The sequence below is a fragment of the Cryptosporidium parvum genome, chromosome 6, assembly GCF_000165345.1.
Source record: "Cryptosporidium parvum Iowa II chromosome 6, whole genome shotgun sequence".
NCBI classification, from domain to species: domain Eukaryota; phylum Apicomplexa; class Conoidasida; order Eucoccidiorida; family Cryptosporidiidae; genus Cryptosporidium; species Cryptosporidium parvum.
In genome coordinates this window covers 1,192,602-1,219,574 of record NC_006985.1, presented here as the reverse complement: position 1 = coordinate 1,219,574, position 26,973 = coordinate 1,192,602, and the positions used below count along the sequence as shown (strand labels likewise).

General features: G+C 27.9%; 11 protein-coding genes across 11 annotated transcripts; 8 read left to right on the top strand and 3 right to left on the bottom strand.

Annotated features, from left to right (window-relative positions):
• Positions 1-240: 240 nt before the first annotated feature.
• On the top strand, positions 241-1,620 carry cgd6_5150 (ring finger protein; the record flags this gene model as incomplete). Its single annotated transcript, XM_627837.1, has 1 exon — positions 241-1,620. One exon carries the CDS (start codon positions 241-243, stop codon positions 1,618-1,620), a length of 1,380 nt encoding a protein of 459 aa, XP_627837.1.
• An 89-nt stretch (positions 1,621-1,709) lies between these two features.
• Positions 1,710-3,119, bottom strand: cgd6_5140 (ERGIC-53-like mannose binding lectin that is a type I membrane protein, transmembrane domain near C, signal peptide; the record flags this gene model as incomplete). Its single annotated transcript, XM_627836.1, has 1 exon — positions 1,710-3,119. The coding sequence occupies one exon, from the start codon at positions 3,117-3,119 to the stop codon at positions 1,710-1,712; it is 1,410 nt and encodes a 469-aa protein (XP_627836.1).
• A 409-nt stretch (positions 3,120-3,528) lies between these two features.
• Positions 3,529-4,923, bottom strand: cgd6_5130 (Trm5 RNA methyltransferase; the record flags this gene model as incomplete). The annotated part of the gene is made up of 1 exon (XM_627835.1): positions 3,529-4,923. One exon carries the CDS (start codon positions 4,921-4,923, stop codon positions 3,529-3,531), a length of 1,395 nt encoding a protein of 464 aa, XP_627835.1.
• A 307-nt stretch (positions 4,924-5,230) lies between these two features.
• Positions 5,231-5,917, top strand: cgd6_5120 (protein with two PHD Zn fingers that is probably involved in chromatin function; the record flags this gene model as incomplete). The annotated part of the gene is made up of 1 exon (XM_627834.1): positions 5,231-5,917. A coding segment is annotated over one exon (687 nt), but the record flags the coding sequence as incomplete, so codon positions are not given.
• A 218-nt stretch (positions 5,918-6,135) lies between these two features.
• On the top strand, positions 6,136-14,271 carry cgd6_5110 (large hypothetical protein with possible signal peptide; the record flags this gene model as incomplete). The annotated part of the gene is made up of 1 exon (XM_627833.1): positions 6,136-14,271. One exon carries the CDS (start codon positions 6,136-6,138, stop codon positions 14,269-14,271), a length of 8,136 nt encoding a protein of 2,711 aa, XP_627833.1.
• An 820-nt stretch (positions 14,272-15,091) lies between these two features.
• Positions 15,092-16,414, bottom strand: cgd6_5100 (multi-pass transmembrane protein, putative; the record flags this gene model as incomplete). The annotated part of the gene is made up of 1 exon (XM_001388320.1): positions 15,092-16,414. The coding sequence occupies one exon, from the start codon at positions 16,412-16,414 to the stop codon at positions 15,092-15,094; it is 1,323 nt and encodes a 440-aa protein (XP_001388357.1).
• A 579-nt stretch (positions 16,415-16,993) lies between these two features.
• On the top strand, positions 16,994-18,715 carry cgd6_5090 (conserved hypothetical protein; the record flags this gene model as incomplete). The annotated part of the gene is made up of 1 exon (XM_627832.1): positions 16,994-18,715. One exon carries the CDS (start codon positions 16,994-16,996, stop codon positions 18,713-18,715), a length of 1,722 nt encoding a protein of 573 aa, XP_627832.1.
• Positions 18,716-19,143: 428 nt separating this feature from the next.
• cgd6_5080 (GroEL-like chaperone (ATpase); T-complex protein 1) lies at positions 19,144-20,754 on the top strand (the record flags this gene model as incomplete). Its single annotated transcript, XM_627831.1, has 1 exon — positions 19,144-20,754. A coding segment is annotated over one exon (1,611 nt), but the record flags the coding sequence as incomplete, so codon positions are not given.
• A 347-nt stretch (positions 20,755-21,101) lies between these two features.
• On the top strand, positions 21,102-22,565 carry cgd6_5070 (ribophorin I -like, putative dolichyl-diphosphooligosaccharide--protein glycosyltransferase 67kDa subunit precursor, signal peptide plus transmembrane domain at C-terminus; the record flags this gene model as incomplete). The annotated part of the gene is made up of 1 exon (XM_627830.1): positions 21,102-22,565. One exon carries the CDS (start codon positions 21,102-21,104, stop codon positions 22,563-22,565), a length of 1,464 nt encoding a protein of 487 aa, XP_627830.1.
• Positions 22,566-23,107: 542 nt separating this feature from the next.
• Positions 23,108-25,117, top strand: cgd6_5060 (Ser/Thr protein kinase; the record flags this gene model as incomplete). The annotated part of the gene is made up of 1 exon (XM_627829.1): positions 23,108-25,117. One exon carries the CDS (start codon positions 23,108-23,110, stop codon positions 25,115-25,117), a length of 2,010 nt encoding a protein of 669 aa, XP_627829.1.
• A 1,004-nt stretch (positions 25,118-26,121) lies between these two features.
• Positions 26,122-26,895, top strand: cgd6_5050 (hypothetical protein; the record flags this gene model as incomplete). Its single annotated transcript, XM_627828.1, has 1 exon — positions 26,122-26,895. The coding sequence occupies one exon, from the start codon at positions 26,122-26,124 to the stop codon at positions 26,893-26,895; it is 774 nt and encodes a 257-aa protein (XP_627828.1).
• Between the last annotated feature and the right edge of the window lie 78 nt (positions 26,896-26,973).

The window sequence follows — 26,973 nt, the reverse complement described above, 5'->3', positions numbered from 1 at the left end:
AATAGTGTGGAAAATTTCTCAAATGTAAAAAATGGACTATTAGTGAGGTTTTTCTTTTTCTTATTTTAAGAGTAAAAGTCGTTTGTGGAGAGTCTTTTTATAGAATTTACAAAGAAAAATCCCACATATTTATGCTGGAATGTGAGAAAAGATTATCTTACATTTTCTTAAAAAAATTAGCAGAATAGCTAATTAATCAAGAATATCTCAGAGGTGGAAATCGCATGAACTTTATCAAGGATGTGGCGTTGGTGGTCAGATGAAGGATGGGTTTATTATTCTTTGGAAAACTCTGCTGTTATTGAGAAATCATGGAGAAAAAAAGAAGTTAACATAATCATCAATGTTGGAGGAATACCATTTCTACTTAATCTCCGGCACTTTTACCAATTTAACTTCATTACTCAACGTCACAGAAGGATAAGTAGAGATATTTCTTCAGCTGTATGGTTCTGGACAGATAATGATGATCAGTTAAACCTTTACCAACCAAATGTATCTGCTCAAATTGAGAGATTTTATCTGCATATTCAATGGAACCTTTATAAAGAATCGCAAAATGATGAGAATAGTCATCATAGTCATAATAATTGTCAGAAATCATGCAAAGGTTCTGACGCCCTACAACCAGCTATTAATAATGAATTGGTTAAAAGACCAAAATCTGGAGAGTGCGTTGTTTGGAACCAGTATGATATCTACCCAATAGAATGTGTTCAAGTGAATAGAATTACTGGAAAAGAAAGAAAGATTTATAGAAGATATTTAAAGAAGGTAGAATACGAAGTTACTGACAATTCTCAAGATTCAGATAAGGAAAATGATTTTAATTTGGAATGGGAATTTACTGATACTAGTAAACCTCAAATCCAAGATGCACTTTCAATAATTGTTGAGACTGGAGAATTTAATTGTGAAGGATACTCTAATGCATTCACTAAGCAAGAAATTGACTTTACTGTATCCAAGTTACTAGAACAAGCACAAGTGGATGATGATTGTTGTTTATGTTTGGATGCTCTGAATAGGGATTTAGTCAAGCTGAATAAATGTTCGCATGTTTTCCATTCAGAGTGTTTAAATGATATGATAAGTCATCTGAATAACAAAACAGCTTTGTTATGCCCACTTTGTATGACTCCACAATGCTTTGGAAGAGGAAATTCACCTCCTGGGAAAATGAGATATATTGTTTATAAATCTGGAAATATTGAGATAGAAAGTTATCCTAATACAAATGTGATTGAAATTGAATATTTTATTCCAAGTGGTATCCAAAATCAGAGACATCCAAGTCCAAATAAGTTATATACAGGAACATACAAAATTGCATATTTACCATTTAATAAAAAAGGTCTCATAATGCTTGATGGACTTGCTAAAGCTTTCCAACTTGGCCATACATTCAAAGTGAACAGTATTACTAATCCTTCAACAGGATCATCTATGGAAATTGTTCAATGGGGCAATATTCCACATAAGATTTCAACTTGTGGAGGGCCAGCTTTACACGGATTTCCAGATCCAAACTTTTTCACTACACTAATAAACAAGTTATCAAGTTTGGGTATAAAATGTAAACATGAAGAATCTGAATCCCATTCTGAGATTAATGAATAAAAGATTAAACTCAAAAAAGATATATTAAAATCAGGAAAAAATCTGAAATATAAACTATAATGAAATACTCTTTAAGAATAGCTTTATAATTATAAGAGATGTTTCTTCTCAATATCCTTAACTTTCTTCCATACAACCAGTCCAAAAACTACGATAATGATAATTAATGCAATAGATACAATGGAAGTCGTAGAAGACTGGCTTTTAATTGCTTTATGTACTTGGGATGCTACATCCTCTTTATTCTTTAAGGTATCTTCCAACCCAATAAGTGTATTAGTTTGATATTTTGAATGTCTATCAAATAATGTCTTAAGTCCAACAATTTCTGTTTGGACAGTGTTTAAGGTCTCACTGTGGTTTGTTCCTGAATTAATTGAAAGAATGCGTTGCACCTCCTTAATCTCAGTAGTAAGTTTTTGGACCTGAGAAAGTAGTGAATTCAAAGTTCTATGAATTGCTTGTTCTCTTGGAGTTGCTTCTGTAATATGTTTGTATAGAATTTGTGAAAATGCTTTGAGAGCTTCAGCAACATCTTTGTCCCCATGTACGTGAGTATCTCTCAACAAGTCAGTGACTTCAACTTGTTCAGTATTGGAATCATGTTTAAGTGAATCTGGAATCTCTTCTCCAGCTCTAGTTAGGTCCAAATTGTAAACATTCAAAGAAATTATGGAAATTCGATCAGCAACTTTTGGTTGATTTGGAACTTCAGGACCAGTATATGAAGAAAAACCAATAAAACCACCATTCTTGATAGAAGAGGGAATTGATTTTGCATCTGATTTAAAGCAATCAATCCACTTTGAAGTCGGAGAAGTTCTTATTTGACCAATAATTCCTGTTTCTGGAGAAACATAAAGTTTGAATGTTGTAGGACCTTCTGAATTTATAAAGTTGTAATATACTCCCAGATGTGTAGGGATATCAGTATGTGAAGAAAATGTTTTCTCTCCATCTGAAAGAAGAAGTGAGATAGAAGGATTCTTTTTGTTATTACGATCTAGGAAGGAAAACATAACTCCCAAACCTTTTGGGGCGTTTTTGTAACCTAAAAGATTCCATAATTCAAGATCTTCATTTGATTTTGGATAAATTGATCCATAAGCTTCGCTTACAAACCAAAAAGCAAAGCCCTCTCCTTCTTGTGAACTATTTGGAGTACCAACAACTTCAAAAGTGAAAGTGATTTCAAAATGAGAAGTATTGAGTGGAGATTTATTCCAAAATTGACCAGTTCGGTTCTTAACACCAGGAACTAATACCACGCTTTTTCTAACAGGAATTGTCGCCATAGCTAAATCCCATTCAGAAAGAGTTGTATCGAGAGTTAAAGGAGATTCAAATGAATGTCTCATCATAACTATTCTGTCAACTTTTTGTTGTTTAATACTATCATGAGAAGGATGAGCTGCAGATGCAGGGTCATCATTATGACCAAATCCAATATTCACATTCCAGATACATATAATCAAGAAGTAAAGTATTCTCACAACCATAGTAAATACCAAATGTCTTGAAATTTAATAAAAATTATTTTAAAAAAAATACAAATAATTTCAAAGATAAGAAAAGAAAACCCTTTTAAAGCTTTATATTAAATCTTCTCTCTATTCTAGGTTATTTCAGAGATTCATAAAACCTCAATTCCCATATATACCTTTATTCGCCAAATCTCAATTTTGATAAATTCAAGAATTTCTCGAATTTTTTCTACGGTTAATTTTCTGTAAAACTTTACCCCACCACCAACTAAAAAATTTCTAAATTCTTTTTCTTTTTTTTATCATTTTAAATATCTATTCATTGATACCTGTCTCGTATACCGGTATTACATGATTACACACATGGCGCCTCTTAATGGCGCCTGAAATGCAGTTAATGGCATTAGTAAGAATCTTATACAATTTAATTTACTTGAATAGGGATAACCATGGAGAATTGAGCACAATACATTTTTTTATTAGGGGAAACATCTCTAACTTCATGAATAGAAAGATTGATTGGAGAGAAATATTCTGAATTTATAGTAGTTGGATCCGATTCTAGGAAAGTAAAGATCCTAGTTTCAATATCTTTTTTTGGATTGGGATCTTTTGAAAAGCAATAAAAGAAAAAATGGTTCATTGTGTTTCTAAAAGAGGAGTTTTCTTGAATTTTTTTTTCTAGATAAGTTTTTTTCCCTTGTACAAATCCTTTTAACATATTAAGGGAAAGTTCAGGAAGATTGCAAATCCAGTAAAATACATCGTTTTCATGAGAAATTAAATTTAGAGCATTCTTCTCAATCTTAAAGATCTTTTCTGGGTCTAAATTTCTATTCAAAATTTCATGAATACATTCAATACAATCTTTTTGTGAAGTTATTACCTTATCATCTTTGAGTTTATTTGAGATCATATTTTCCTTTAATAATTTTATTGCATCTGGATTTAAATCATTAGAAAATAAAGTACAATCCTTAATCTTTATTAGAGGAAGAGTAAATGCTCCTGCTCCACAAGTTAAATCGAAGACTATTGATTTTCTTGGAATCAGCTCAACAATTCTTTGTCTCTCATTAGAAAGTCTAGAATTCCAGTAAACCTGGTCAATATTAATATTATAAATTATGCCCTGTTCCTTAAGTCTTGCCTTTAAATTATTTTCTCCACCAATTACCTCCAAAGGATAAGTTCTAAATGTACTCTCAATATTTCCTGTTTTCGTTACTACCGTTTTTATCCCTGGATTCTTATCTAATAAAATCTTTCCTAAAATATATCTATATTGGAAGTTATCCTCATTCAAATTTAAATGAGCTATATGTCCAATTGTCTCAAAACTTGATACTATCTCAATGTTATTTGGAATACATTGTCTAGCACATTCAATATATGAAAGATACTTATATTCTATCTTAAAATCCATTATTCCATATTCTGCAAAATCTATTGAATTTAAGCCAATAAATACATTTCTTGGAATTTTTATAAAGAAATCATCTGATAATTCTATAATATAATCTCCATTTGATTCTAATTCTGAATTCGACCTGTCCTCTAATTTCATTCTTTTATCACTAACTTTGTAGTAATTCCGTAATAAATCCTCACCCATTAAAATTAATTTGTTTTCCTTATTCTTTTCATCATTAATAATTGGAGATACTCTTGGGAACTTGAAAAGAATATCATTTTCTTTCAACAAATTTTGTACATAGTTACAATTATTTATTTTTACTTTAATAAACGGCAATTTATAGCTCTTGAAAATTTTGGAAGTGTCAAAACAATCTTCTATATTTGTTCTCAACTCCTCCATTCTTTACTTTTTAATATTAATAATAATGTTTTATTTATTTTGTTATTACTAATATTATTACTTTTATTTTTTATTTATTATTATTATTTTTTTTTTCATTTACTCTTTTTCCCACCCAGTTTTATTTTTCAGATTTATTTTCTTTTTTGACAGTTGGCGCCTTTTTATATACCGGTATAAGGTATCGAAAAATCAAAATTTATTTTGTCAAAAAATAATAATAATGAATTAGACATTACAACTTTACCAAAAAAATTACAGTTATTATTGCTTTTTTGATCTGAAATTCTGGATTCTATATACTTAATTATATTTCATCTATTGCTATATGTTAAATGATAGAGAATGCATTATTTGCAATGATGTTGAAGAATACGCATACAACGAATTGACTTTGGTCAAATGCAAAAATTGTGATGTCTTCTTTCACAAAATATGTTATGGAATTTCTAATCACAATGCTTCCAGTCAAGGAATTGTAATTTTATGTGACCCATGTCAATATGAACTTCAAATTAAAGGAAAACAACTAAATAAATTAAGTTCAAATAAAGACTTGAAATGTCTCATATGTTTTAACACTGGAATCTTAAAAAGAGTACTAATACCACAAAAATTTGATTTATTTCAGACTTCTGAATCTAAATTTAATCATCTTCAAAATAGAGCTATTTGGATTCATATTGAATGTGCTATTTATTCTCAAGATTATATTACTATACATAATTGGAGGACTATGTCAAATATTGAAATACTTAAACCTCTTATTTATATTAATAATAAATCATGTTGTTTTTGTAATGGTAATTTTGGTATTCTTAGAAAATGTCGTTTTTCTCAATGTATGGAATATTTTCATATTCATTGTTTATTAAAATCTCCCCATTATAAACGTAGAAATATTAAAATAGAGAAAAACCATTTATTTGAAATATATTGTCATAAACATTTTAAGATTCAGTCTCAAATATCATTAGAACAAGGTCAAAAGTAAGTTTAACACTATATTTGAGTTTTAATTCATGTAATTTGTCACTGAGATTATATTATTAATCTTCTTTACATTGCTAATTAAAGTGGATTCATATCAAAGTGACAAACTAATAAGCAGTTCATTAGTTATTTAATTCTAATATCTGATAATTAAGTAACCAGTCGGCTGTTTTACAATCATTCAATTATACTTGAATTTCTTAACATTACAATCAATCAATGTATATATATATATATATATATATATATACACATATATATCATTCTTGTTTTAAACTCATTCCTTCTTTTAAACTATTCTTATTCATATTCTTTCTTTTCAGGTTTAGAAAATCCATTATTAAGTCTTTAAGGGATGAAGTTAAAACACTCGAAAATAGTCGGAATTTGGATAATTATATTAAAGCAATACTTGAGTCAAATCATGGTAATTTATTTACTTTACCCGAATTTTTATCCTCTAAAAAAAACTTTATTGGATTTACTTTGCTTTCAATTATTGTATCTTGTGATATATGGACTCTTAGAACTACAGCTTTTTTGTCTTTGGCTGGTCAACCATCTCAAAAAAATCATTCATTTCAATTCACTGTCACTGATCAATCCAGTATATCCAAATGGATTCAACTTTCAACATTTATTCCTGTTGATATTAAATATATTGAAAATCTTGTTTCTATATGTAATCAAATTTCTGATATTACTCAAAAAAAAAGTAATACTAATACTAATACTAATACTACATCCAAAATTGAAATCTCTAATAATATATTATATTACATTTCCGATATTAAACTACTTTTACATTATCAAACTATACATGAATGGGAAATTAAACATATGGATTATTATAATATATTAATCAATAAGACTTATAAAAATAAAAGTTGTCTAGATATTTATAAATTAAAAGAAATATTTCAAGATCTACCAATCAAAAATAAAGATAATGACCTTTTCAATACATTATATTATTCTTCAAATCTATATCTACTTATTTCAGCTATTTTTAATAATGTTCAAAGACTTGATCTTGAACTTAATAAAACCTTAAAATCTAAAGTAATAGATATTGACAAACTTAAATTTATTAAATTTAAAATAGAAAATGAAATTCCTGGAAATTCTCCTATTAATAAAACTAAATATAATAAAATTATATCATATTCCAATTATTTAGAAAATTTCCTTGAAAAAATTATTAAAGAATTAAAATTTAATCATCCGAGACGAGATCTTGAAATTTCCAAAAATGAAGAACTTGATCATAATTTTCAAGAATTTTTCAATCAAGTTAATATTATTCAAAATAATAAATCTTTTATTGATTTTATTTTTTCTATTGAAATTAATGACCATTCTTTCAATAAAGATGATTCTAATAATATACAAAATCATAATTATTATTATTCAAATCTTGAAAATAATCATATTCAACATTATTGGGTATCGAAATCTTTCAATTATTCTTTTAAACCACAAATTTTTACTAGAAAACTTACTTCCAAGAAAATAAGATCTTTAATAGAAAAAATTTACCAATTTCAGAAATGGGAAAATACTGTTCATAATTGTTATCATACATTAAAAAACTTTGAAAATCATTCTACTTCTAATAAAATTATTGAATCTTTTAATAATGATCATTCAACTTTTAAAGAAAAGTATCAAAGATTTTTAAAGAAAATTGATATCTTTCAAGTTAATATTGATTCTTTTATTGAAGAAATTTCTTTAATTTCTAAGTTTTTTGATAAAAATAGAGAAATTCTAATCAAATCCAAATTTTTTAATCAATATAAATATATATTACAAGAGTATAATAAAGTCAGAAAATTGGAAGATTTTTTGAAAGAACAATCTCATCCTAATTTCTATTTGGTTTTACTTTATTTTCATTTTGTTTTAGAATCCAAATTTTCTTTGTTACCAAGAAAATCATATCAAAGTACTTTTATTTCTCAACTTGAAAAATATTCATATTTTGAAACTTATATAATCAATTCTTTAAAAATTCAAGAAATTTCATTTCAAGATATTATCATTTTAAGTCAATATTTTCATTTCAAAACAAAAGATATTCAAGATCAATTAAATCATAAATCATTAATATTACAAAACTTTATAATACTATTGAATAAACTCTTAAATAAGTTTTCTGAGAATTTCAAATTTGTATTAAAAGTTTACTTATTGTTAAACTCTTTTCAGGTACCACTTAACACTCATATTTTTAATATATTTCAACAATTTCAAGATTATGATAAAATATTCAAATATTTATTAAAAAATAACAAAATCTTTAATACACCTATTCAAGGAATCTTTAATTATTTATTAATTGTTTTTAATCCCAAATTAAAATCTCAAATACAAAATCATGAATATGATCCAAGTCTATTTTTCAATATTGAAAATATTAATAAGAAGTCTGATTTCTATCAAACTCAATTCTCTTTTGATAATTATCAAACATATTTTTTAGAAATTATTAAAGAAACTGATTTTGATGGTCATTTTCAAATATTCAACTTTAAAGATTGTAAAAATATTATTAGTATTCCACTTGAATATAAAATTAAACTAATTCAAAGATATTATATTATTGAAACTCTTTCAATTCTTTTAAATAATGAATTATTATCTTATAATAATATGAAAGATCTAATTGTTAAAATTCTTGATCATTATGATTCAAATTCACAATTATTTATTCAAATTTGGAGAAATCTTAGATTATTATATATAGAAGATAATATTTATCAAGGCTTAGATTCATTATGTAAAGCTTTTTCTCAAGAACCATTAAATCTTATAAAAATGATTAAAGAGAAAATAATTGTTAATGATGAATTATATAATTACTTTATGAGACATTTAACAGAAAAGATATTAATAAATTTTAAAGGAAAGAATTCTATTTCTGAATCTATTGATGATTATTTACAAGATTTGGATTATATTATTAATTATAATTCAAATAATGAAATTAATAGAATAGAATTAATTTCAGAAATTGATGAAATAAAACTATTAGATCAAAATATTCAAGAAATGATAGAAAAATTGAATGGTGAGAATTTTAAGAATAAGAAAGAATTGATTGAGAATATTTTGGATTATGAATTAGATTTACAAAATGATTTAAATTCTTCAATAAATAATAAAAAATCATTGAATGATATGATTTATATTCATCAACCTATAAGTTATGATGAAGAAATGATTCGAGATCAACTTAATATAGATTTTCCTATAAAAAAGAAAAATGAATTCTTTTCTAAATTATATATTAATGATTTATTTAATCAAGAAAGTATTAAAATTATTAAATCTAAAGATCCTAATATAAAAAATCTTATTCAAAAGAGAGATGATATAAAAATATCTAAAGAGAAAAGAAATATTGTAAATTTAGTAAATAGATATCTTTCAATTATTGAAGATGAGAGAAATCAAATATTATTATTATTAGGTATATTATCCAGATATAGTATTAGGATTTCAATGAATTTGAATGAAAATGAATTATTATTAAAATTTAAGAATTTGTTCAAAGATTTAATTGAAAAGAAAAAAGTAATTACAATAAATAGTAAACTTTTTGGATATTTAATTAATGATTGGATACATTTTGAAATATCTTTTATTATAAATATTGCAAGAATGAATCAAATTGATATGAATAATGATAATCATCATTTTATACTTAAAGAATGGTTTAATGATAATTATTTAAGATATAAAACTCCATATAAGATTTTTAATAGTTGTGAGAAAATATTAGAAAAGAATGAAAATGTCTCATTATTGATCTTTAAGTTAATTAAAAATATATCTATGAAATATCTTAATTTAGTAAATAATTGGGATAAAAATTACTTGGAAATAGTTAAAAATACAAGAGAAAATGATAAAAGTAGAGACTTTTATAATGTTTTATTAGTATATAATCAAAGTAAAGTAATAAGAAGAATTTTTCAAGGAGATCTTGATTCAACAATTAATAGATTTAATAATCTTTCAGAGAATGAGATTTGTCAAAAGATGAAATCTGAGAGAATTAAAGAAGAATATCAAAGACTTAGAGGTTTATTTGGAGATTTAATGTTACCATTTAAGGATTATATGAATGAGACATTTAATGATATTGTTAGAAATGGTTTATATAATATGAGAACTTCAAGTAAATTTTTGGTATATTTTCCATCAATATTAATAGAATCTTTAAGAAGTAAAGAATTTGAGAATTTGTCTGGTAATCCTTTAAGAATATTTATTGAAGAGATTTCAATGATATATTTTTCAAAAGATTTGTCATTATTATTGGTAAAAATAAATATGACATATAAATGTGAGATTTTTTATATAGATGCTGAACTTTTAATAACTTTATCAAGTGAGATTGAATTAAAATCAAGTATTTTAATAGAATCATTATTTATGGATTCTTATAATTACTTTATTAAGATTTATAAAGATTCTTTGATAGATGAGAATTATTATTATATTAGTGAAAAAAGAGCATCTAAAGATAGAATTGAATTAGTGAATAATAAGATAGATAATTATGAAGAAGAGATTTTGAATAGATTGAAGGGTTTAAATAATTCAGATGGATCTTTAATAAAGAATAAGATAGGATTGAATTTGAGAGGCTTTAAAATGTATGATATTGATGATGATGATGGTAATAATGATGATGGTAATAATGATGATGGTAATGATAATGATAATAAAGAAAATAGAAAAGCATTATTAAAGAGAAAGAAGAAGAAAAATAGATTTATAATAATAAGAGATATAATAGATTTGATTTTGAATATAATATTATATAGAGTATTTATTAGTGGAATTCTTGTAAATGATCAATTGAATAAAAAGATTCATATTTTTAGAAGAAATAATTCACTATTAGATTTTGATCTTGGTTTAAAATCAATGATAATGTATTTTAGTTTAAAAGATATAATAGAGAATTCATTTAAAAGATGTGAAAGAATAAGTTTAGGAGAGGAGATTTTTTCTCCAAAAGAGATATTTGATATTTTAAAAGAGATTTCAAGACTTATTGAATTATTTAATAAAGAAGAAATATTACTAAATATAAAAGATAAACCAAAAATTCATCATAATCTTTTTGAGAAAGAATTAATGATAATGGAAGATTTTAGATGTTGGGAAATAGCTTCAGATAGTTATTTTTTTAAAGAGGATTTGAATATGAATAAAAATTCAGATTCAGATTCAGATTCAGATTCAGATTCAGACTCAGAATTTCTTTTGAATAGAATTCTATGGATTCCAGAATATGAGAATTTTAATACAATTTTAGATATGATTGATTTAATATTATTTCATATTAAAAAAATAAGATCATTTTCTTTGGATTGTTTAAATTTGAAAGAGATTTCAATATTAATAGATAATTTAGAAAATAAAAAGAAATTATTATCAGAATTAGAAGAAATAAGTTTAAAAACTTTAAAAGAAATTAAACAAGATGAAAAAGAAAACTCAAGATTTGAAACAAAAACCAAGAATTCTTTACTTCTTGAGAAAATAATATATCCTCCAAGAATTAGTCAAAAAATAGTCTATGAATTAATTTCTAAAAAATGGGTTAAATTAATTCCAAATTTCAAAGTTTTAAATAAATCTCTGAATATTTTACCATTTAAAGGATTTGAAATACTTGATAAATATTTTAATAATTCAATTTTGACAGATAAGAATTTGAATTCAATTTTAAATAAAATGAGTGATCTTGAAAATAATTATGATCTTGAGACGAAACAAGAATTAAAAGGTATCGTGTCTCATAATTTGGAATATTTATTAAAAATGATGGAATTAAGGAAATGGATTAATGAATCAAAATTATCATCAGAGATTTTATATAGATGTTATATGAAGTTTTTTAGAGGTATTTTAAGATATTTTTTGATATATGGAAGTAATCATAGATGGGTAGATTTGAATGAATTACAAGATCATAAAGAAGGGGATAGAAAGAAGATTTTTGTTCCAATTTTGGAATATAGTGTTTTGAGAAGAATATATGAAGAATTTTTGTCTTGGTATAAATTTCCAAAGAATGAAATTAATATAAATGTAGGAGTTTTTCAGAGTTGTGAATTTATAATTTTAGAATGTTTATTATCTTGTTGTAGATATTTAATGGAGAAGGTATCGTTTAATATAAATAATATAGATAATGAAGAATATTTAATTAATCATTGTGTATTGAGATATTTATATTATTTTGAACAAGAAAATAAATGTAATAATTTTAATTCAATGATTGGGATATTGGATATTGGTGATTATTTGAGTAATTATTTGGGTATATTAGATATGGAGTTGATCATGAGACAGGATTTTTTCAAGATCCAAAATTCAGAGGTTGTTGGTGATGATGATAATAAATATCAATTAGGAAGTTTTAATGTATTTAGTCGAGTAGATAATAGATTAATACATCATTTTTTGAGAAAGAATAAGATACAAGTTTCAATATGTGGGATAAAAGATGCAAGATTTGGTTTAATAAGTAATATATATTATATTAAGGAGAATATGGATAAGATAGATTTTAAATGGTCAATAGGACGTATTTCTTATTCATTAAAACCAATTCACAGTTTTTATTTTTTAAGAAGTTATGTAAGACAATATTTGGAGTATATATTCAAAGCTTTTTATAATAAAGATGATCAAGATTATATTAAGAAGAAAGATCATTCTTTGTATTTGGATGCTTTTGGTACAGAAGATCAGCTTTCTATTGATAATCTTTTTAAAGTTTTGGATAAATATTTGAAAGATGCGATGGATTATTCTTTAAGATTAATGCTTAAATCTTTTAAGATAAAGAGCTATGATGACCATTCTTCTTATTCAAATTTATCCAAATACCCAGATCAACTTGAGAAATTGAATAGTAAATGGATGATTTTTGGACAAGATAAATGGATTAATCAGTTGATTCAAATTGAAAATCAGAATAAGGTGAGTAAGAGTACCAGGAAGAAACGGGTTAAAGATGAGAGGAGAGAAGAAGCAGAAAGAGAAGGAGCAGGAGGAAGAGGAGGAAGAGGAGAAAGAGAAGGAGAAAGAGGAGGAGGAGGAGAAAGAGGAGGAGGAGAAAGAGAAAGAAGAGCAGGAGCAGGAAAAGAAGGAATAGGAGGAAGAGGTGCAGGAAAAGAAGTAGAGAATGTACTTGAGGATAGTATTGATAAATCTCAAGTCTCAGTCAGGCTAAAAATGAAGAATTCTAAAGCTGAGGATGCTAAAAAGAGAAAGATTGAAATGAATTCAGAAATAGTTACTAATATGGATGGAAGGAAAGTAATGGATGGGAGGGAAGAAAAAGAGGAGGAAGAGAAGAAGAAAGAAGAGAAAGAAGCAGAAGGAGAAGGAGAAGAAGGAAGAGGGAGTATTGTTCATTCTGAGAGATTAAAAAGCCATGAAGGAATTAAGAGTGAGTTGAAATTTACATGGTTAGGATGGTTAAGTTTTGGAAGAGATCAAGAAACTGGAGATGAGGATATTCTAGAAATAGGAATTTACCAAATAAGTAATCAATTTACTAAGAGAAATGATAATATAATAAAAGAAATGAGTGGTTGCTTGGATTTAAGGTATAATGGAGTAAAACATTCAATGGATTTAGTAGGAAAAGCATTAGGAAATAACTCAGTTGTGGTTTTAATCTCCTCAAACTGGTCTCATCATTTGAGATTTTGTAAGAGTAAGATATTTAGTCGTATATTCCACTATAATTATAATTTTGAAGATTATGAAATCTTTGAATTTGAGATGGTTGAAAAGAATAATCTTATAGGAGATGTAAAACTATGGATATTCCCATGTAACATTACTGATGAAGATTCTAATAGACTATTTTTCAGTGGAAATACATCTAATAAGAAATCTAGTTCATTAATATTACCAATTTCAAGATATTATTTGATTGGAATGCTGGTATTAAGTTCAGAAATTAATCAAAATTATGGTAATAATTCTGAAATTGACCAAAGTCAAGAAAAAGATGAGGAAATTTCTGTATTAACAAGTCTTCTCCCAAATCAAGGACAAATGCACAAAATAGCACAATATTGTCATAATAAATCAATAAAATCTGATTCAAAGATGGAATTTCTTATAAATAATGACATGTTTTCATCAGCAGGAACACTTCTTTCAAGTCTTTTATCAGTTAATAGTAGTTCTAATCAAATGAATCAGTATTCTTCTTCTACATCTAATCAACAAGATAACTACTATTCAAATAATATATGTACTTTGAGAGATTTAGCAAACTCATTAAAACGTAAAATCACTCAAGGATGAGATTAGATTAACCTAACTTTAAAGGAATTAATAAATAAACTCTCCATATTCAACCCTTATAAACTTAAATAAGATAATTAATGATCCTATCGATTAATTAATAGTAGTAATATTGTTATCAACCAATTTATACACCTATTTTTGATGTTTTTTAAACATATTTTGTATAATCTTTTCTTCTCTTTCTTCATCTTTAACTCTTTCATAATGTTTTCTTCTTGAAATTATATTCGAATTTTGTTTCTCTACTAATTGATTATAAGAATTAAAGGATTTTCTAGTTAAAATATACATATTTTCAAGTTGAAGATTTTTATTTGCAAGTTCTGATCCTCTAGTTTTTGTCTCTTCAAAACCTGGTAAGTACCATCCAAGTGTTTTTTCTTGTTTCTTCTTTAGTTCCTCATGTTTTACTTTAGTTTGAGCTGCTTGAATAAATCTCAACTATAGAAAATTTAAAGAAAACAATTAAATTAAATTAATTAATCAATACTAATATTTTTTACTCAAAATAGAAACTTACAGCAGAAACATTAGAAGAAAGTTTAATCTGTTTACTAGACATCTAGTTCAATATTGAATATTAGATATCAAGATTTATTTTCTTAAAATTTTTTTTTTCTTTTTTATTAATTTTTCAAAGGCTATAAAAAGTTTGGCGCCATTTGCATGTTAGATACCTTAACACCGGTATATGCAGAAAATATTTCAAGATCCATACAAATTTTTTTTTTTTTTGAGAAGAAAAAACAATAGAAAAATTTGTCCTTTATACCTTATAAATGTATTTTTTTAAAGATTAATATGAATTTAAACAAAATTAAGTCCAGGGAAGAAAGTTTGGAAACCAAATACTACCAAAAATAAAGGTAAATATTTGGTAAATTAAAAGAAGATTGGAAAGTTTTGGATTTTGATTTTGAAAAAAATAACCCATAAGAGTAAAGTATAATGGAATACAGTTAAATAATCTGATAATTACTTCAACATAACCATAAAGTAGAATGGAAATAAGAAGAAAGTAAATTTGAAAAAAATATCCAAAAACTGAATAACAATGTTGAAAATGATCAAGTATTTGATAAATAATAGAAAATACATTATTTTTATCTTTTTTTGATCTTTTAATAAAGAAAATTTTTATAGAGTAAATTGTTACAAGTATAAAAGGAATAATAAGAATAAATTTATCAAATTTTTCAATTCTCCAATAGTTAAATATACCATTACTCCAGTATTCATCTTGAACAAAAGAATAAATATTTGGGATTAAAGATTTACACCAAGGACGAGATTCTGAAATATATACACAATATCTAAAATAAGAATATATTAGATAAGCCAAAAAAGGAAAAATAGTAGAAATGAACATAATAAAGGCAATAGACCAATGTAATATGAATTTTAAGATATTTTTAATGCTTGGACTAGTTGATACAAAATAGAAAAAGAGTGGAATAGAATTTAAGATTCCATTAGATCTTATTCCACATGTTACTGACATACAAAGTACTGATAAAATTAAATATATAAAATTCTTAATTGAAAAGAAACCAAACTTATGAGAATTGGACTCGGCTTTAAGAATTAGAAATGCTCCCCAAAAATTAAAACAAGAATATAAACTTTCAGTATACATAGAAGAATTGAAAATGTTTGAGCTTGGGAAAAGAAAGAAAAGAGTAGATATACCTGGAAAAACAACATTTTTTATTTTCATCTTATAAAATAATTCACATTGAAATAGATATAGACCAACAGAAGCTAATACAAATGCCAAATTACTAATAATTGTTCCAACAATCATATTAACTAAAATACTTGTTTTATTAATACCAGAAACAATCTTTGAAATTTGATTAACTAATATAGGATATAGAGGTAAAAAAGCATGTTGATGTTCATATTCATAATCATTATAGTATGATATTCTTAAATAATATTCTCCATCCCAATTAATAAAGGATTTAAATAGCTTCCAAGTGACAGTATTTTGTGAATTTTGGTTATTGTCTAAGTATAAATGAAGGATTCCTGTATTTCTTATGGTAGAAAACAAATCATTTGTCAAGAATGAAATGAAAATACACAATAGACGAGAACAGATTGCCAGAAATATAACTCTTCCTATGGTTGTTTTCATTTGTGATAAGAATATAAGTTATGGAGATTTCTTTTCTTAAATTATATATATATATATATATATTTAATATAAATACAAATATTTTATACTTAATATTTTTGGATGTGTTCTTTAAGCTTTATATTTAAATATATTCAAATGTGACAATTCTCTTTTGGATTAATTCCTAAATATTATGTTTAGTTTTTCCAAATAAACCACTTTAAAAATTTTTTTATTACTAAAGTTCATGATTTTGAAGAAAATTAACCCCATTGAAAACATGATTTAAGCGCATTAACAAAAACATGTTAATTAATTACTAATTTAGGCTATGAATGAATTCTAAAAAGATAGAAGGAAACAACACACAAAAAAAACAAAAATAAAATCAGGATAAAAGATAAAATAATTTGAAAACATAGAAAATTTTTAGTAATATCACTTATTTTTCTTCAATATTTCTCAAACAAATTTTTCGCATGTATTTTTTGAGACAATTTAATTACGTGGAACACCGGTATATAAAAATAAACAGGCGCCAACACAAAAAATGTCAATAATGAAATGAAATAATTAATGGGGAAAAAAGAGTGAAATATGGAAGGTTTTAGTAATGTAGGCAGTAATGAGTTATTGGAAAGAATTTTGGAGTTGACTAAGAATGGTTACGATTATGAAGATATTGATGGAGGAATTGAGCTAAAATTTTTCTATTTGGATGACTTAAAAAATAGTATTTCTCCAGAAAAAGGGGATATGTATATAAATGATCTTTATAAAAAATTCATAGAATTAGGGATTTTTGGTTATAATTGGGATACAATTCCATTTTCTCTTGAGATGGACAGAGTTGAGGAGGTGGATTATGTAAGATGTTCACTGAATTTGAGTACTTATCACTTAGATGAATGGTATGCTATATACCTTTGTTATAAAGTAACGGAAAGTATGGAGAATCTGGTAGTTCAAGCAATAAGTAGTGATGGAGATCCGATTTTGATAGATTTGGCTGATATCTTACCAAATTGGATGAAACCAAATAATTCAGCAAATAGATGTTTTATATTAAAGGGAAGAGTTTATTTGATTCCTCCAGAAATAATGGACAATATGACAGAGAATTTGTCTCTAAAATCTGCTCTTGAGATAATAAAATGCCAAATTAATGATTGTTATACAGAAGAATCCTTTACAAAGATCTTTATGGATAAGTTTGACTCAATTTCAAAAATTAATCATGTAGAGAAATTTCATAATTTCTATGTAATACTTCCAAAAAAAATAGCAGAGATGATATTTGAGTTTCATTATCTGTTAGAAATCTCACTTAAATATCTTCTTTGCAACAGGTATGATTCTTCAGAGCTAAAAAAATTGAGAAAAAAAGAGGATTCTGATAATAATGTTAATATGTTTTTACCAAAAGACTTGATTCGAGTAAAGATTTGCATGACAAGGACTCAATATTCGAGATTTATTAATGAAGCTCTCTTGACAATGCTTCCTCCAAAATTTTCAAGAAATAGTTGGATAAATCATCTTCCAGAGAATCTTCAAAATAAGAAATTCCATTCTGAGCTTTTGTATGGATGTCTATTAACTTATGGGATTTATCTAGTATATTTAATCAATCCAAGTAAATCTTTGAATTTATTTATCTGGAAATTTATCAATACAGAATACTTGAAATCAAATGAGGAGATTAAGAATAAAGAGTCTGATATTCAAACTCTTGTAAAAGATTCTCTAGAACTTATGAAAGACTTAAAATCCCAAAAGAATGATGATTTTCGTACATTATGGGTACATTTAGCAAACAATTTAAAAGAATCAAAAATGATTTTATCATCTAAAAATGATGAGGATAAAAATCAATCCGATTCAAGCAGTTGGATGAATAATGAAGAATACTCTAAAAAGCTAATTGAAGATATTCAAAAAGTCTACTCAGAAGACTCCAAATCTTTCAAAAATGATCAATGTTTTAATTTCTCAGATATTTTGGAAGAGAAATCTTATTTTGATGGCATAGACCTAGATTTTTCGGATCCAAATTCACTTCCAGAATATCATGATGAAGATATGAGTGATATAACTCTCGAAAGCGACTTGAGTGAACTTGATTTTGATGAACTGAATGAAATCATGAAAAAAATGGACGAAGAACTTAAAAGTACTCTCAAAACGTCAGTTCCCACTATAAATGATAATGATGAAGCAAAAAAATTTGCTGAAAATACCTATTCTGATACTTTAAAGCTAGAAGAAACATTTGGAATTGTTGGACCTGCTACTGTTTTCCACAAAATGAAAAAGTAACGCAGGAACATCATCCTACACAAAAACAACTATTCATATGATAATAACTAAAGTAAATTCCTATCTACTTTGCTCTCTTTATTTAGTTGCACTAATTTTTTTTTATTTTGAGTTCGTTTTCATTCCTCTTTCAATATTATTTTCATTACACACACGCGGCGCCACAGTTTGCCCGCCTCAAAAAGTACCGGTATTGATTAAAAGACAGAAGTAATAAGTAAAGATCAAAAATAAAAAAAAATAGGCGGGAAATTAAGACTTAAGCTTTGAAATTTTTTTACTTGTATGGTAAATATAAGTGGGAAGTAGAAAAAAGGAGGGGTAATAACTATCCTTAATGTCATTGAGGAATTAAATAATAAAGACTAGTATTTTGGGGCAGAAAGTTCTTCTTCCAATTTTAAAGGAAATTTTCTTAAAAGAGGTGAACTGAAAAGACTAAGATGACATCAGTCGTACCGAAGATCATGGATGATGGAGCTCAGGAGAGCAAGGGTGAATTAGCTAGACTCCAGTCAATTGTAGGAGCAATAGCAATAGGAGATCTTTTGAAAACTACTTTTGGTCCAAAGGGAATGGATAAAATATTACAGCCAATAAAGGAAGGCCCAATTGACTCTACTCCTATAGTAACTAATGATGGTGCTACTATTTTGAAGTCTATTTCAATTGACAATCCAGCTGCCAAGATATTGGTTGATATCAGTAAACAACAAGACAATAGATGTGGAGATGGTACAACGGGAGTTGTTATTTTAGCTTCAGAATTACTTAAACAAGCTGAGAGATTATTGGATCAGAAGATTCATCCTCAAGTTATTATTGCTGGATATAGAATGGCTTTAGAGGAGGCTAGAAAAGCTTTAAGCTCAAATTCCTTTAATAACCGTGAAAATCGTTCAGCTTTTGAAACTGATTTACTAAATATAGCAAGAACTACTCTAAGTTCAAAACTTCTCACTATTGAGAAGGATCATTTTGCTAACTTAGCTTTAAAAGCTATTCTTAGACTTGGAGATAACATGAATTTGGACTACATCCAAATCATCAAAAAAGTTGGAGGATCACTACAGGACTCCTTCTTAGAAGAAGGATTCATTCTTGAAAAGAAGATTGGAGTTGGCCAACCAAAGGTTATGAGAAACTGTAAAATCTTGGTAGCAAATACCCCAATGGATACTGACAAAATTAAGATCTACGGTGCTAAAGTCACTGTTGATAGTATGGATACTGTTCAGGAAATTGAACAAGCAGAAAAGAAGAAAATGTATAATAAAGTCCAGAAAATCCTCAAGCATGGATGTAATGTATTCATTAATAGACAACTTATTTATAACTATCCTGATCAATTATTCAAAGAGGCTGGAATTGTTGCCATAGAACATGCAGACTTTGAAGGAGTTGAGAGACTTGGAGCTGTATTAGGAGCAGATATTGTTAGTACTTTTGATAATCCAGAAAAAACAGTTCTTGGAACTTGTGAACTTATGGATACCATTATGATTGGAGAAGACGAGTTTATCCGCTTTTCTGGATGTGCTAAAAACCAAGCATGCACCATTGTATTAAGAGGAGCATCTTCTCATATACTTGATGAGGCTGAAAGAAGTCTTCATGATGCTCTGGCAGTTCTTTTCCAAACTGTTAGTGATGGAAGAGTGGTTTATGGTGGTGGATGTAGTGAAATGTTAATGAGTGTCTCGGTTGATGAACTTTCTAAGAGAGTTGAAGGAAAAAAGAGTCTTGCAATTGAGGCATTTGCTAATGCATTGAGACAAATTCCCACTATTCTCTTGGATAATGGAGGCTATGATAGTGCTGAGATTGTTACTAAACTTAGAGCTCTTCACTATAAGGGTAGTAGTACCTATGGAATTGATTTTAAAGTTGCTCAACCTGGAGATATGAAGGAACTTGGCATCCTTGAGTCATTTGAATCAAAACTCTCTCAGATCTGTTCAGCTACTGAGGCAGCTGAGATGATTTTGAGAGTTGACGATATTATACGTTGCGCTCCTAGACAAAGGCAAGGAGTTTAAGGAGTGAAACTCACAAATTATATGTTAATATTGGTACTAGTAGATTGTTGTTAGGCTTAAATAGAGGCATAACTAGCTAAACACTAAGTTTTGATAATTAGAAAGTTGTTAGTTTCTGTTTTAAGTTTCGTTTCTATTGGCTTACTGCCAAATTTTTTGCAATTTTTAGCTAATTTGAATTTTTTGTGTGCCAAGTTACTTAATGCAGCAACACCGGTATAGGGCAATAAATAAAGGCCGGTATAGGGGAATTTTTTTTTAAATATTTAATAAAAAAAATTTTAGGGGGAAAAGAGGGGTAAAAAAAAGTCTAAATAGAGTTTTTTAAAAGTCAAAGAATCTCAATAATGCTCAAAATGAGCGGAATTAAGATGTATTTTTTAAGTATTTTGGTATTATTCAGCTGGATCTCAATAGTTATTGGAGGAGAAGGAAACTTAGATGAACTAGTTTCAACACAAGTTACCAGAACTTTTTACTTGACAAAGAGGGTTGCCAAGGTAGTTATGGAAGTGAAACTTAAAAGTATTAAAGACGAGATTTCTAGTTTTGAATACGTTTTTGCTCTTCCAGAAGACCAATTTTCAAGAATTGGATTCATCTCAGCAGGAACTTCCTCTATTAGTTCTAATAACTTTAAAGTTGAAAAAATTGAAGCAGAAAAGTCATTTAAGATAGAAGTTGGTCATCTTTCAGATAATGAGAGGACCATATTTATAGAATATCATATGGGAAATCCTTACTCTGCTTTACCAAAAGCTATAAGACTTGGAGAAAACCAGCTTTTGGTGTTTGAGGATGAACTCAGGCTTAGAAACAAGTACAAAGTTACTAAAGAAAAGATAGTAATTCAGTTTTTGGCAGGAACAATTATAGAGAGAGTAATACCAACAAATATGAAGCGACAAGAAAACAAGGTAGTCCATTTGGTGAGCCAGGACAAACAAGGTGATAAGTTTTTGGTTCATTTTTCATTAAACAATCATCTTGTTTACTTTGACTCAGTCTCCAGAATCATTGAAATTTCCCACTGGGGAAATGTTAAGGTTAAAGAAGAATACTCAGGAATAAATATGGCAGCTCATAACAAAGGAGAATTCCACAGAAAGGAAATTATGATCCTTTCAGGGCAAGGTTTTGCTAGGATGAGAAATCCAGGAACAGTACTACCTCATAACACACATGTTTGTCTATTTGTAGATCATGTTCTTCCATATAGAGCTGTTGGACTGGAATACTATGACCAGATTGGAAATATTTCATACTCAAATGCTTGGAGAGTTGGGGCCTCTCACACAATGCTCCAAATCCAACCCAGATCACCTTTAATGGGTGGATGGCAGTTTGACTACATTGTGGAATACAATCTCCCTCTAGAAACTGTTGTTTTCTACGATCAAAGTCTAAAGCTATACATGCTTAATCTTACTATGATTCCTTCAGCTAAAGGAATATACTCAGAGAATGTCAACACACAAATCAGATTCCCAACTGGCTCCTCTGACATTTCTATAGATTTCCCAAAGAATAACAATATCCCATCTCTTATACAAAATGATGAGTTGGATCATTATTTTGGTTGGCTCGATATTTTGAAGCCTAGACCAGTATTAGTGTATAATATGAGTTCCTACTATATTCCTGAACATCTTCTACTCAACTACAAATTTCAAGCATATTACAGAATCAAGTCACATATCATCACATTTTCAGGAACTTTCCTAATTTCTTTCCTCGTTTTTATTCCTTTCCTTATTGTTATTTTAATTAAAAGACTTAATAATCACTCTGTCAAAATTAAAAAGGAATAAAGTTTTGGCGGGCAAAACATGCAAATAAAAAAAACTTCAAATTTCGGAATCTTAAGTAAAATGGGTTATTTGGATATTAGGTGATGTTTTCGAAAAAGGTGAGAATTCTTTCATAATTAAGTAGACAAATGTGAGTTATTGGAATGATTTGAAATGTATCTCATCCGTACGGGTATTTTAGAGTGACAGGCGTGCAAATACATACCCGTCACACATGACGGGTATGGAGGGTGCAATAAAAATAGGAAAATTGGGGACACACAAGTGAAGGAGGTATTCAGGAAATAAGGAGTTTACCAGCTCTTTTGGAGATTGAGAACTCTTTTTTTGTAATTTATTTGATGGAATTTGGTTAAAATTAGAAGAAATATATACAGATTTAAGGCTTGAAGTACATCAAATTGTCAATAAGCTTGAATGTGGTATATACCAGAGTCTATCAGAGATTAATTACGATAATAATAGGAGTGTGTTATCAGACATAGGAGAAGCAATTATTTGGTGAATATTTGGAGATTTAGGGATTGCTGGATTATGTTATCATGTATACTATTCACGAAGGGTGTAATATATCAGGGAACACAAGGATTTATGACACTCCGAACAGACACACTTGGGATATCAATAATGGAGGTACTGATGGTATGAGGAATGAAAGTTCAACACCTAGATTCAAGCATAACTTTAATTCTGGTTATTCTGATAAAAAGTTTCTACAACATGGAGAAGAGATGGAATTTACAGGGAACAATAGAAATGATATATTAGGAAGAAATGGAAACTTAATCAGACAAAATATATCAGAATATAAAAAAAGCGTTGGAGTAATGGAAGGGAGCTATGTTGACAGAAACATGGAGATTTCAGAAACCCCAAGAGTAATTCAACAGTTAGAAACTAATAAACGTCAAATAAGTGAAGAATTTACTGAGAAAAGAGATCATGAATATGATACCAGAATTGTAGATAAGAACACTAAATTGAGTAGCAAAAGTGGATCTCAAAGCTCATTGAACCAAACAAACTACAAGAAGGTGAACTTGGGAGGATTTACTGAAGCAGATTGGTATAAAAAGATTCCAAATTGGGAAAGAATAATTGATGAAAGATATACAAGCGTTTATAGTTCATATGAAAGACTTGAAATGATAGGAACTGGGACTTATGCTAAAGTTTGGCTTTTGAAAGATAAAATAACGGGGAAGAAATATGCAGGAAAACTATTAGAACCTCATACTTATCCTTCAGATACAGTAGAAAGGATTGAGAGAATGTTTCAGTCAGAAATAAAGAATCTCATAGTAAGCCAATGTCCAGGTGTAGTTAGGCTGCACAAGATCGTAGTAGGCCCAGAAGGAAGCCTATTAGTTCAAGATTATGTAGATGATGGTACTATTTGGCGTGAGAACTGTTGTGTAAGCGAATTGGAAGCCTTCCAGCACTTTATTCAACTAATTCAGAGCGTATTATACTTCCAAGACAAGGGGGTAGTACATAGAGACTTGAAACCAACGAATATTTTAAGATATTCAAATAAAACAATAGTAATAGGTGATTTTGGGTGGAGTGAACAAACGAAGAAGTTACATTTGAGCCCCTCAGAATGGCCAGGAACACTTGAAATTAATCCCCCGGAAGTATTGACATTTAAAGGTCCTTTAACCGAAAAGATAGACAACTATGCAGTTGGAATGAACTTATTGTTGTTTCTCACTGGTAGGTTTATTTGCAGACAGAAAGGATTGGATGTTACAGAAGCAGCTCCTTATATTCTAAAAGTAGTGGAACTAATCAGAAGTGATTTTAATAATAAGATTCTGAGTAAAGGAAAACAAAAAGGGAATACTCAATTAAAGCAGAGCCAGTACTTCATGTGGGAGATCTTTATTGGGTTTACTGACCCCAACCCAAATACAAGGTGGAGTATTAAGAAGGCTTTGTTTCACCCAGATTGTATTCAACAGCTTTTATTTTGTTTCCATAATAACTTTCCAATTCTATGGCATCCTCAGGTAATTGCTATAATCAAATCAAATATTATACCTAACAATGTGAGCTCTCACCAAACTTTCATAGAAGATGAGAAACAATATTGTGAAGTTGGAAAACAAAGTATTGGTATGGGAAAGAGTTCAATGGCAAACATAAATAGTAGTAATCAGATAAATATTCACAATGTTTCACATGCTACACATTTTAATAATTATAGTGGCGGTCAGAGTCCAGTTTCTGAAGACTTAGCAGAATCCCAGAGAAGCTATTATAAGTCAGTTGGGACGTCTCTAAGGCCTGCAAATCCTCCAATAGGTCACAAGTTCTTTAAAAACGACGGACAACAACATAAACTAATGCTAAACAGTCAGTTTTTGTCAGGGTCTTCTGATAACAATTCAGTTTATAATAACGAGTTTGCTGCATCATTAAGAAACCAACAACAGGTGAATACCTCCTCTGCAGCCACTCTAAGTTATACAAACAATGGCCATAAGTTTGTTGGGGTTGAAAGTTCTGTTGTGAAGCAACCCCATTTTATCAATAATTTTCACTATTGAGTTTCTAGTTATAAGAATTGCACAAAAGATGAGTCATCCATCTTATATTGATTAGCAACTCTCATTTAGTACATAGATTCCCAGTATAGTATATTGAATAATTTTCTTCTTATTATTTTCTCAAATGTAGTTTATTCTTTGTGCATGTGGGAGGTTTACATACACTGCCACGTATGGCGGCAAAACTTATGTCATTGCATGAATGACGGCATAGCAGTCAAAAGGGAAACATGCAAAGGGGGCTGCATGCATTGCAAATTTGTGGCACTTGTGAAAAGTAGTTGATGGAAAAATAGAGTCATAAAAAAGAAGAGGATTATGTTGAAGTTTCGGATTTTATCGAGTTTAAGAATTGGAATGCCAAGAAATAGTAAAGTTTTTAGGATAATTAGTGTGAATAATATACTGAGATAGCGAGAATAATGGATAATTTGAATGGGATTCGAGTATTATATCTTCATGGGTGAGTTTGAAGTTGATTAAATTCAATAATATATGATAGAAATATTTTCTTATTTTCTAATAATAATAATGATTTTTTTTTTTTGCAGATTCTATGATAATTATAAGTCATATAGAAAGAAGCAAGTAGAGGAGATTGTTGGAGTTTCATACATTCGGTCTCCAGATTTGAGGTATCAAACTTTAATAATAAGGTCCAAGACTTCATATGTTGCTATATCATTGCTGATTTTTATAGTATTAATGTAAGTTTTAAATTAAATAAATTTAGGAAAAAAACAATTTAATTATATTTCTTATAATACAGAATAGTTGAATTCTTGGTATCTTTTAATCTTGGATTGAAGATTGTGTTACCAATCTTAATGGTAAGTTTAAAATATTTTCAATTTGATTAAGATTAAAAAAACAAAAAAAAATCAAAGGCTTTTCTAATCATTGTAGGGTATAGAATAACTGGGATAATAGTATTGAAGCGTTGTGCAAATGTTGCAAAAGATATAATAGAAAAGAATATATTGGCCTTCAAGCCTGAGATAATTATGACGTCAGATTTTTCAGCAGTTAGCGTGAGCAAGGTAAACTCAAGGATAAGCAAAGTTCCTGTGATAATGTTTTCTCCATCTATCATAAACTTTAGAAGATTTACGTTTAGTAGAATGGAATTAGAGCCTGAAAGATTTCAAAGTCTGATGATTGTACAAAGTCTTAATGATAAAATTGTGCCAACAAGAGATATAATGGAACTAGTTAGTGGTTTTGATGAAACACAAGTAAGAACTCATTTTGTACAAGGAGTTGGAACTCTACTTCCAACTTATGCAAGTCTTTCATCCGAGCAATTAAGAATGTACATGGTCGAAATTCTGCAAATGGCTTCAGAAGATAATGGTATTACTAGTGATTCTCAAAGTATTAATGTAACAGAGATGCAGAGATTTAGTAACAAGAGTGATGCAATGGAACAAGGAATTAATAAATTAGTTAGTAATAGATTACAAACAATGCATACATTTACAGATTATAATTATGGAATCAATTTGCCCTCACTAAGGAAGCCAATTTCACTCATCAGTAGAAGTCCCAGAAACAGTTATTCTAAGTACAAAAGTCTTAGCAGTGAGTTGAGAGATGCAGGATACAGTCAAGATAATGAACTTGATGAGAATGAACAGTCACCTTTGATTGAATCAAGGGAAAAACTTACTTCTAGATCAATATATAATCCAAAGCCAAGCAATGCAAGTGAACTGTTTAGTCAGCTAGAACATATTAAGGAAGATGATAGTAGCGAATATTATAGTGATAAATCATGAAAATATTCAAGTTAGAATAGTCTTGAGATCACAAAAATCATTCCAATGTTGGCGCCAATTTGGAATTAAAGTGGTAAT